Source organism: Hemiscyllium ocellatum, chromosome 34 (genome assembly GCF_020745735.1).
Source record: "Hemiscyllium ocellatum isolate sHemOce1 chromosome 34, sHemOce1.pat.X.cur, whole genome shotgun sequence".
NCBI classification, from domain to species: domain Eukaryota; kingdom Metazoa; phylum Chordata; class Chondrichthyes; order Orectolobiformes; family Hemiscylliidae; genus Hemiscyllium; species Hemiscyllium ocellatum.
The window spans coordinates 3,954,259-3,966,266 of record NC_083434.1 but is presented as its reverse complement, the minus strand read 5'-3'; the positions used below and the strand labels follow the sequence as shown (position 1 = coordinate 3,966,266).

The following is a 12,008-nucleotide window of genomic DNA, read 5'->3' as shown; positions in this document are numbered from 1 at the left end:
ACCCTTCCTATTCATATACCCATCCAGGTGCCTTTTAAATATTGCAATTGTACTAGCCTCCACCACTTCCTCTGGCAGCTCATTCCATACAGGTACCACCCTCTGCGTGAAAAAGTTGCCCCTTAGGTCTCTTTTATAACTTTCCCCTCTCACCCTAAACCTATGCCCTCTAGTTCTGGACTCCCCCACCCTAGGGAAAAGACTTGTCTGTTTATCGTATCCATGCCCCTCATGATTTTATAAACCTATATAACGTCACCCCTCAGCCTACTGATGCTCCAGGGAAAACGCCCCCAGCCTATTCAACCTCTCCCTTTAGCTCAAATCCTCCAAGCCTGGCAACATCCTTGTAAACTTTTTCTGAACCCTTTCAAGTTTCACAACATCCTTTCGATAGGAAGGAGACCAGAACTGCATGTAATATTCCAAAAGTGGCCTAACCAATGTCCTGTACAGTCGCAGCATGACCTGCGGAGTGACTTTCAGCATTCACCAACTAGCGGTTATACCCTGCTGGTTCAGGAAGCTGCTCAGGGACCCCTTCCAAAACTTAAGTTTAATACTATCAATGGACAAGGACAGGATTAACTTTAACTGTATAATTCTCTGCACTTCAATGGTTTTCTGACACCGATGTTGGTGCACTCTGGTAGTGATCCTGTTGTCCAATGGGGTAGGTTTCCAGCTTGAAATGAAAATGAAAATATGGCAGCTTTTGTAAAGAATAAACAAATATTACTGCTCATTTTGCACCTGGTTGGCAAGTTGAAAAATGTATCAATGTCTTCTGCAGAGAGGCAGGAAAAATCTGGTCCGAAATGACAATGAAGCCAACAATACAATGTGACATACTGGGCAGTGTTTGTCAGTGTAGAAACCAGAAATAAAATTTCATGTTTCCCTGAGCTTGCACAGAAATAGACAAAGCTGGGAATCTGATACATTAAAATAATACACAAAATGAATAGGAGAAACCTACCTTGCTTGTAAGAGGGGCACTGTCAGCACCCCAAGGGCTCCTGTGTACAGATGGTGGAACCTGATAGATCTCATGGCCTTGTGCACCTTGGCCTGACGCACTGGGAGGCACCTGATATACATTCTGACTCAGTTGAGAAGGGGGTACTTGGTAGATAGGATCTCGAAAAGAACTTCCACAGCTGGAATGGCCATGCATGCTTGGTGGAACTTGATAGATGCCTTGCTGCAGTGACTGCTGTGTTGCTATAGAGGAAGATGGCTCACTTGTGGAGCTGTCATAGATAGGCCCCACAAGAAGTTTGAGACGGTTGCCAGGGGCAATGCCTTGTCGTCCATGCAGTGAACAAAGCCACCATCCTTCTAACCCACCAGTGTTCTGTTCAATCACCATCAGGATATCTCCTTTACGAAAAGATAGCTCCTCTGGAGATTCTGGTGCATTGTCATATAAAGCTTTGGCCATAAGATTCTAGAAAGAAAAAGGGAGAAATAAAGTAGTTAGGGACAGAGTCAAGGAAGACATGAAAAATTGCCATATGTATAAAAGTCTGAGATGTGTGTATCCAAACAATGAGTCACATAATGCTTCCAGATCCTTTACGCTCAGCTGGCTCACAGGGGCACTATTTGTCCCCCATTTGTCTATGATGTTGTTACATGTCAAAACTTTGTTGCTTTTCAGGTGCAGCCTCTTGCTGGATCCACTGAAATTGGAAGTGGGAATAATATTTTCAAAATTAACAGGACTTTTGATAGAGAATGTAGATACAGCAGGCAGATAGCAATGGAAGCACTTGCTCTAAGAGGGCCAATTATAGGGTACAGATTTACTATGATTAAAAGAAACAGTGTAGGGTGGGTAGAAACAGGAAATGACTATTATATAGCAATTTGTTATGCCTGAAAGAGCAGTAAACTCACCAAAGTCCTGCTCTCTCCTGAGAGACAGGGGAGAGGTCGAGAAGGAAAGTCCTTTGTTTAACCTCAGCTGGTGTGGCAATTACACCCACGCAGTTGACATCACTCTGCATTACAAACCAGCTATTAAGCTGAAATGTGGCCAATAGATCTGCAGATGAAGCTCGATTCCATACTCTTAGTTTCTACAAATGCAATGTTTAAGTAAATATGATTCGATCTTGTGATCCTTCAGAAGGTTTAACAAGTCCAAACAAACTGAAGGGGGCACTTATACAGCAAACACATCTTCAGCATGAAATGGTTTCATTATAGTTATAGTGTAAATGCAGCCTAAAGTGTGGAATTGGGGAGTGACCCAACAATATAATGGCATAGAGTTGGCATGCCAACAAGAGGAAAATTCACTTTTCATCAGCTCAGATGTGTTGAATCCAACTCCGCACTTGTACTCCATAAATTTAGCAGAGAACACTTGCAGTGTGAATATCTCAAATTTCTTTCCTAAATGAAATTATTTAAAATACATACAAAATGCCATTAGGCTGCTCAAAGTATTAAGCTGCCACTTCTCACGAGTCGATTCTTGCTTAAGAAAGCTTACCCAGCAACTGAAGCAAAATGGAATTAATGAGGAATATTTGGTCCGATTTTGGTTCAAATTCAACTGTGAATAAAGAGGCATTGGTTGTATTACTGATGATAGTAGGCACTTGCCAGCAAATCAAGAACCAACAGAGAATACTGCTTCTTTTTAGAAGATTGTTCTATTACAAGGATTTACAGATCTAACAGATCCCTCTTCATTTCTCTTTCACGAAGACTAGCCTTTTATCACTTAAATTCTACAATTCAATTACATTGATAGTTGGAAAGCTGAAAACATTGTCATTATCCAGTGTGAAAGTCACCAAATGCACTGACAACTTGCTGCACTGCCTTTCTTCTCAGTACATTCTGCTTTGGCATTTCACAGAGTGCTCACCCCAAACAAATAAACCATAGGGTCTAAGTAGAGAAACTGCCATCACAAGGTGTACAAGGGACAACTGCTGACTTCACTGGACAGGATGCTCAATCACCAAATCCTTCTCACTGCTTTGCAATTAACTCACCGTGTATCTATTAAACCCTCTGGAGGGCTCTTCTGGTGCAATGGTATTACCCCTACCTCCGAACCAGAATGCCTGAGTCTCAGGTCCTACCTACTCCAGAGGTGTACCATTACATCTCTGAACTCAGATTAAAAATACCTTCATTAAACATTTTTTTCAAAGAGAAGTGGAGTGCTCAGTGTGTTCCATGATCAATGCCAATCAACATTATTAAAACAGATTACATTGTCATTACTAGGGCTTTTGTGAACTTGTACACTGATTGGTTGCTGCATTACAACAATGACTACACTTCTTGTTCCACCCTTGCTACATGCATAAATAATTGAGTCCAAGGCAGGAAATTGGAATGAGGTCAGTGTATTTCCTGATGAAGGGCTTATGCCCGAAACGTCGAATTTCCTGTTCCTTGGATGCTGCCTGACCTGTTGCGCTTTTCCAGCAACACATTTTCAGCTCTGATCTCCAGCATCCGCAGACCTCACTTTCTCCTCAGTGTATTTCAACCCTCCTTCAGTGAGAGTGTGAAATCCAAGCCCCCGTGTTTTGATCATTTTGATCAGGTAACAGGGGGACACGACACCTTTTTGATAAAACTGGAGCTGCTGTTACAAGGGTATACACAGGCACTATAAACCATCAGAATGTGCTGTGTGAAGCTTTAATTGGAATAACTTAAAAGCGACTTAACCAGAGAGCAGAGCAGATAAAAAATACGGCTATTCTGCCTTTCAGAGTTTCCCCGGAATAACTATTACAGGGTGTATCTGAAATGTTGGGACCCAAAGCTCTCAGCTAAACATGCTCTCTGTCCTAATTATTGTTAAAAAGGCGCCATATAGACACACAAATGCGGACTGACTGTCACAGTGAAGATAGAAAGAATATAGACACTACAGAGGCATTTTTCAGCTGTACCATTTCTGAGGTGGAAGAATCCATGAACTCAATCTATAGGAACTTGGCAGGGGATAAGAAGTGGGTGGAAGAACGGGGAAAACAATGTGGTATGAAGAATGATGAGACGGCAATAGTCATGAGGGAAAATGCCTACTCTATGGTCAGGAAACAGTCGTCAATGGCTCAGGGAAGGACAACATGAATAACCACATCATTTAGTTGTTTGCTCTTGTCTGGTTCCAAATGAGACATATTGCACAAGTGAAGGAGTGGCAGAGCACAACATAACGCCTCCATAACCAAGTGCAAAGTACAAACCCAATTCTATGCAAGTGTTGGCAACAAAACAGCCTACATTCAAAGAGCCAATAGTATCTTGACAATACTATCCAGTCCCTTTACACCAGATAGGGCAGCACAAGAAAATTTCCATTTACTGCTGAACCACACCCAGTGCAATGTAAGAAAATCTGAATTGAAGAGGTTTACTTGTTGCACCCAATTCTGTTGTAGTCAGGACCAGAAACGAGTAGTTTGACAGACGTGTTATCAAGGAGAAAAGGATCAACATTACCTTTTCCACTCCACTTGTCTGACCTCTTAGATGCCATCCAGGACCAGGCCAGGAAAATTAACCTTAATATTTTTCAGATTATGGGATATTATTTTTAAAATGCTTGCATATTAAAAATACATTTTATTCAATTACACTGCTGAATGAGGCAACCTTGGGTTTACCAGTGGTAAATTTCTTCAGTTATGTGCAAACTGTGAGTTCAACATGTGAAGTAAAATTAATTCCCAGGAAAATTCACAAGGGAATCTGATCACCATATCACCAGTAAGACAGAGCAGCTCTTGCATCCATGTGCAAAAGTGGAATGTAATTTGATAACATTTTGAGTTACATACATTTGTGAAGGACAACTACTGTATTAACATTCCATGCTTGACTATGAATTTGCTAGCCTCAAGTATTACAGCTGTGGGCAAAGAACAGACAGTACAAAATATAATTTTAAATCCAAACTTTTCACAATGATATGACAATTTCTGTCACAATAGAGCCAAATGTTATGACTGTGCATTACTGGACGTGTGTCACCATGGTAACATGCAGTTTTAAATTTAAACCCTAATATTTAAATCTACATCAAGGCCTTTATTTCAAAGGGAATGGTGTATGAAAATAGGAAGTTTTGTAAAGCTAGTCAGACCACAGCTGGAATGCAGTGAACAGTTTTGCACCCCTTATTAAGCAAAGATATACAGGACTGACAACAGAGAGACAGAAGGTTTACTACACTGGCATGAGTGTGGCCAGACTGTATTATGAGGTAAAAACAATGACTGCAGATGCTGAAAACCAGATTCTGGATTAGTGGTGCTGGAAGAGCACAGCAGTTCAGGCAGCATCCGAGGAGCAGCAAAATCGACGTTTCGGGCAAAAGCCCTTCATCAGGAATAAATGAGCTAAGTTGAGTAGGTTGGGCCTGTCTTCATTAGAATTTAGAAGAATGCAAAGAGACCTTGATTCTAAGGAGGCCTCATAGGGTAGATGTAGATAAATTGTTTCTCCTTATTGAAGAGTCTAGGACAAGACAGCAAAAATCTCAGAATAAGGGATCACTCACTTAAGGAGGAGATGAGGAGAATTTTTTTTCTCTCAGAGGGTGGTGAATCTTTACCACATAGGGCTGACAAGGTCATTGAGTATAATCAAAGCTGAGATCGGATTTTTTTCAGGTCAGTAAGACAGTCAAACTTTATGGAAAAGGGAGGAAAGTGGATTTGAGAATTATCAGATCAGCCATGATCTAATTCAATGACAATAGATTTAATGGGCTGAATGGCCTATTTCTGTTCTTGTACCTTATGGTCTCAAGCTACAAAGGTTGTTGATATGATTGGAACATAATGTGGCTATGGAAGAATTTCTGCAAAAAGAAAATATAGAATCAATGAGGTACTTTAATAAGTACAGGCACATGCATGCGTACTGTTTGCTCCTTGTCGTTGGCTAATCTGGTCCGATGTGTTCAATTTTTTTGACTAAGTCACAATTAATTTAAAAACGGGCCTACAAGTCAATGGTAAATGTGTTTAGTGGCACCGCTAGCTTCTGACAAACCAAACTGAATGCGCATACATAGTAAGATTAGATTACTTACAGTGTGGAAACAGGCCCTTCGGCCCAACAAGTCCACACCGACCCACCCAAGCGCAACCCACCCATACCCCTACATTTACCCCTTACCTAACACTACGGGCAATTTAGCATGGCCAATTCACCCGCACATCTTTGGACTGTGGGAGGAAACCGGAGGAAACCCACGCAGACACGGGGAGAACGTGCAAACTCCACACAGTCGAGAATTGAACCCGGGTCTCAGGCGCTGTGAGACAGCAGTGCTAACCACTGTGCCACCGTGCCGCCCACCAAATAGCATGAATAAAAACTGTAATTATGGCTCTCCAATAATATGGACATTTTGGATCACCTCTGTCTGCAGTAGGACCATACTGTTCATGCAAATATTGGTAGAAATAATGTCATGGAAAATGTTTTCATTGTTGTTGATCAAAGAAGCTTGCAGTGCAGAACAGACTAATTAGATATTACTGTGAGAAATTAATTCAAAACACTCTCAACATTAAAATAGGGATTAACATAAAAGATATTGGATGACAGTTCTGTCACTGGGGAATTATGGCATCCTGTGCATTTGGCTGAGAAAGAACTAGCGATTCGCAGGTAAATATTACTTGAAATTCTTTGCCTAGATTGATCGGTGGGACAGATTATGCTTATGGCTATAGCCAAAGATTCTACACAGTGCTGTCAGTTGACTAAGATGTCATCCAGATTTTTCAAAGCTTTGAAAAGTAATCTAATCCCTGAATTCTACAGGATATATTTACCAAATGTTACATAGGGAACTGTAATCTTAATGATTAGAGAAGGATGTTTGCAGTTGGCACTGGGTCAATGTAGCCCTTTGGAGGAAAACCTGTGAGATTGTATTATGCCTGTGGAAAGATTCTTCTACAGGAAGCAGAGGTCAGTGACAAAAATGGGGGTATCATACAGTCACTGAAAATATTGTCAACTGGAGTTCAAGCTGAAGTTTACTTAAACTCTACTAGACTTAAAAAGTCTCAACAAAATCATTTCAGTGAAGTTTAAAATTTTCTGGGCAGGATTTTACCATTTGTGTGGAGGTTCTGATGTTAGGAAAAATGAGAGTCATCAGTATATATGGGCAGGGGGATTTCTATGAATTTTACAGGCAAGAGGAATACATTTTCATGCAGTGAACGGTTAGGATCTAGAATGTGTAGAAGAGAACAAATTCAACCAAGGTTTTCAAAAAGGGAATTGGAAGACAAAAATATTTGCAGGTCCACAGAGGAAAGGAAGGTCAACGGGACTCTGCTGCCAGGGAAGGTGGCAGGAGCAGAGATGATAGCAATGTTTAACAGGCATTGAGATTGACACTTCAACAGTTAAGGATAAGAGAGATATGGACCTTTATGCAGGCAGATAGGATAAATTTAGAATGGTACCTTGGTCAGCACAGATATGGTGCGCCAAAGTATCTGCTCCTGTGCTATACTGTTGGATGTTTGATGCTCTTCAAAGAGCTGGCATGGCCTGCAAATCCCACTGGTGTGGGATGCAGTAAATTCGAATGTGATCCCCGTAGGATGGGGATGGATACTGTTTCAGTTGGCAATCCTGGTGATGGACTGGGTCACAGATCACAGCCAGCCATCAGGTTGCAGCTTGAGCAGAGAAGTTGGAATTTGAATGTTAAGTTTCTGCTGAACTACAATATGTTCTGACACATTGATGGCCTACCTTTGGATGGCTTAATCTGCAGTGCAACAATCCCTCAGGAGTGTCAGCTTTCATTTTCATGCTTAATCCTGGAGTTGGTTTTAAACTTGGACGAAATGATTCAAAGGCAACAGAGCTACCATCTGAGCTATCTAAATGTGACATATACAGGACTGCATTCAGTGTGGGCAAGTCCATCAACCTATATGGCTGTTAAAATAGATGTTAAAATATTATGTGAAATGGTGGTTTCCTTTCCCATATGGCTTTAGGTTGCAGACCTTTGATAAACTGCGGTGGTGTATAGCATCTACAAACATTCAATTCTTTCAACCACACGTGCAATGATTAGAGAGATCACTGACAGATGCACTGAAACAGTCAGATAAGGGCAATGTCAATTATTGAGTATGGTGGTTGTTTTAGAATATTAAGCTGGTAAGAAGGTTTTTTTTTAAAACTGAAAAAGGTAAAAAGGTAAGAATCCAATAATAAGCTAATTCCAACAGAGTACTTCCGGAAAGATCTGCATTAACAATTTTTGAGACAAGCAAAATAGTCAGAGGAGGGTCAAAGCAAAAAGACTGGCTCATGTATGTCCTACATTTTCGGATACCATATGTAGAAAACTCACAATTAAGCACGTCCTTTTGGCTCTTTATAGTTTGATGGTCTTGCCCACACTGAAAGCAATCCCGTATATGTCACTTTTAGATAGCTCAGATGGTAGCTGTGTCGCTTTTGAAGTCCCAGTTTAAGTCCCACTCCAGGATTAAGCATGAAAATCAAAGCTGACACTCCGGCAGGATTAGATGAAAGTGAGGACTGCAGATGCTGGGAGATTAGAGTTAAGATTAGAATGGTGCTGGAAACACACAGTAGGTCAGGCAGCATCCGAGGAGCAGGAAAATCGACGTTTTGAGCAAAAATCCTTCATCAGAAATGATGCTGGGAGCCTCGGGGGTGGAGGGATAAATGGGAGGGGGGGTGGGGCTGGGAAAAGAGGTACTTGAGAGTGCAATAGCTGGATGGAGGAAGGGGTAAAGGTGATAGGTCGGAGGGGAAGGTGGAGCGGATAGATAGGAAGGAAGATGGATAGATGGAATGGGTCAAGGGGACAGGGCGGAGCTGGAAGGTTGGAGCTGGAGTGAGGTGGGGGGAGGTGAAATGAGGAAAATGGTGAAGTCCACATTGATGCCACGGGATTGAAGGGTTCCGTGGCGGAAGATAAAAGGTGTTCTTCCTCCAGGCGTCGGGTGGTGAGGGAGTGGCAGTGGAGGCAGCCCAGGACCTGCATGTCCTCGGCAGAGTGGGAGGGGGAGTTGAAATGTTCGGCCACAGGGTGGTGGGGTTGATTGGTGTGGGTGTCCTGGAGGTATTCCCTGAAGCACTCTCTGAGAAGGTGTTCAGTTTCCCCAATGTAAGAGAGAATGCATCAGGAACAACGGATGCAATAAATGATATTTGTGGAAGTGCAAGTGAAACTTTGATGGATGTGGACGGCTCCTTTGGGTCTTGGATGGAGGTGAGGGGGGAGGTGTGGGCGCAGGTTTTGTAATTCCTGTGGTAGCGGGGAAGATGCCAGGAGGGGAGGATTTCGTGCTGAAGGGCTTCTGCCCGAAATGCCAATTTTCCTGCTCCTCGGATGCTGCCTGGCCTGCTTTTCCAGCACCACTCTAATCTTGACTCCTGAGGGATTGTTGGGCTGCCAGAGGTACCATTGCCGAGAGGAGAAACTTGAAGATACTGCAATCCTACAGGAACATAGCACAGAGGAATAACTGGCGGCAGTTTAACCTGAAGGCCACCAAGCCTCAGGTGAGGGGGGAGGGCGAGGAAATGAGAGTTTAATGGTGACCTTAGCCTGTACAGGAAATTGAGCCCCGTGCTGTTGGCATCATACTGTATTACAAACCAGCTGTCCAGCCAACTGAGCTAACTGACAACCAACATCCTAACTGACCTTTCAAGTGGTACATAAAGTATTATTTCAACGATGAGGAGAGATACCCAACGTATCCTGAGTGTTGTTATTTATCCCTCAAATTAACATTTTAAAAAAAAACTATATTTGGCCGTTATCACATTGCTGTTGGTGGAAGCTTGCTGTACACAAGTTTCCTGCTACATTGTTTACACTTTACAGTAGGAAGTGAGGACTGCAGATGCTGGAGATCAGAGCTGAAAATGTGTTGCTGGAAAAGCGCAGCAGGTCAGGCAGCATCCAAAGAGCAGGAGAATCGACGTTTCGGCATGAGCCCTTCTTCAGGAATCCTGCTCCTTGGATGCTGCCTGACCTGCTGCGCTTTTCCAGCAACACATTTTCAGCTACACTTTACAGTAGCTGCACTTCAGAAGTGCTTGATTGACAGTAAAGCACTTTGAGGTGCTAGTGACAATGAAAGGCACTATAAAAATGCAAGTCTTTTTCTTTCATGATGATACTGAAAATATTAGTCGTTGAGATGCTGATATCATTTTCTAGAAACAAGGGAGGGGAAGGGGACAACTCCTGTTTTGTCTAAATTGTTCCTTGAATACCTGATGGAAGGTCAGGCTGCTTTCATGTTACTTAAGTATTTTCTTCCTAGCCTGGCAATCCATGAACAAACTTTCTCCTCATGAACTGCATGACGTATAATTGCTGTGCGCTTCACTCACAGGGTGGAGGAGGAATTTCCTGTCGGTTTTTCCCAATTCAAAACTGTAAACTCAGTAGAAACTTGCTCTCCCTCTCTCTGTTTTATATATGTATACACGTAAATACACAAACATGGTATCTGTAGTTATGAAGCCAGTCGGAAGTAGTCATGGAAATTGTTAGTGACCATGATTTTTGTGGAATTAACAAACCCATCCAGCTTCAAAAGGAGTAAATAGATATGGAGGGCCAATGACTGATGTATAGCTCATTTCCTGGAGCAAAGTTGAGATAGTGGCTGTGCGCGGCAGCTGAGATTAGACTGCAACATAATGTCCTGACCAATCTTTCTCACTAGAAGGGTTCTCCATCTTGCATGTTTACCCCTTGAAGATGTTGCATCCCAATGCTTTCATTCTGTTTTTCTTGCCCTCTCTTCGGGTACTGAATAAATCTCTCCTTTTTTCAACCTTCCAGTCTTTTGTTGTTTCTTTCTCCCAGCATTGCTCAGTCTTCACCCTGCCTTGCTCTACTCACTGGAATGGAGCAGCCACTTATCACAATTGCTGCAAATTTCAGAAAAGAAATAAAACTAAACTGACATAGACCCAGGCATCAGAAACAGCACAACATAGCGACACACAGTAAAAGTTCTCCTTACTAACATCTGGAGGCGAGTGCCAAAACTGGGACAAACTAATCAAGCAATGACCCAACACAGTCACACTCACAGAATCATTCCTGATGGACAAAGTCCCAGACACCACCATCACTATCCCTGGAAATGTCCTGTCCCACTGGCAGGACAAGTCTCACAGATGTGATGGTAAAGTCAGGAAGGAGTTGCCAAGGGAACCCTAAACACAGTCTCCAGACACCATGAAAATTCATGGCAACAGGTCAGACACGGGGAAGGAAACCACCTGCTGATTATTATGCACTACATCCCCTCCTCGGCAAGTGAACAAACAATCACAGCCTTCTGAGGTCCCCAGTATTACAGATGTTAGTCTTCAGCTCACCTGATTCACTCCATATGACATCAACATTTAGCTGAAGCCACTGGATACTGGAAAGCCGTGTCCTGGTAACATTCCACCAATAACACTGAAGACGTGTGCTTCAGAACGTGCTGCACTCCAGAGTAGCTGCTCCAGTACCACGCTGACATCTAACTTACAATGTGGAAAATTGTTCAGGTCTCCTGTCCTCAAAAAGCAAGCCAAATCTAACCCAGCCAATTACTGTCCCCTCAGTCTACTTTTGATCATCAGTAAAGTGATGGAAGGCGTCATTAACCATGCTATCCAGCAGCACCTACTCAGCAACACCCAGTTTGGCACTGAGGTGTCCTAGCAAAATTGAAGTCAATGGAGATCAGGGGAAATCACTATTGGTTGGAGTCGTAACTGGCACAAAGGAAGATTGTAATTATGGTAGGTCAGTCATCTCAGCTCCAGGATACCATGCAGGAATTCCTCAGGGTAGTGCTTTAGATCCAACTATCCTCAGCTGCTTCATCCATCACCTTCACTCCATTTTAAGGTCAGAAGTGGAGAGGTTTGCTGATGATTGCACAATGTTCAGACCCATTCACCACTCATCAGATATT

General features: G+C 42.6%; 1 protein-coding gene across 1 annotated transcript in view; it reads right to left on the bottom strand.

The window, feature by feature from the left end:
- Positions 1–12,008, bottom strand: part of nedd9 (neural precursor cell expressed, developmentally down-regulated 9) — a 53,968-nt gene that overhangs the window by 24,167 nt on the left and 17,793 nt on the right. Inside the window, exon 2 of the mRNA XM_060850023.1 lies at positions 980–1,450. Coding sequence (XP_060706006.1) covers positions 980–1,450 — 471 coding nt within the window. The remainder of the gene's footprint in view (positions 1–979; positions 1,451–12,008) is intronic.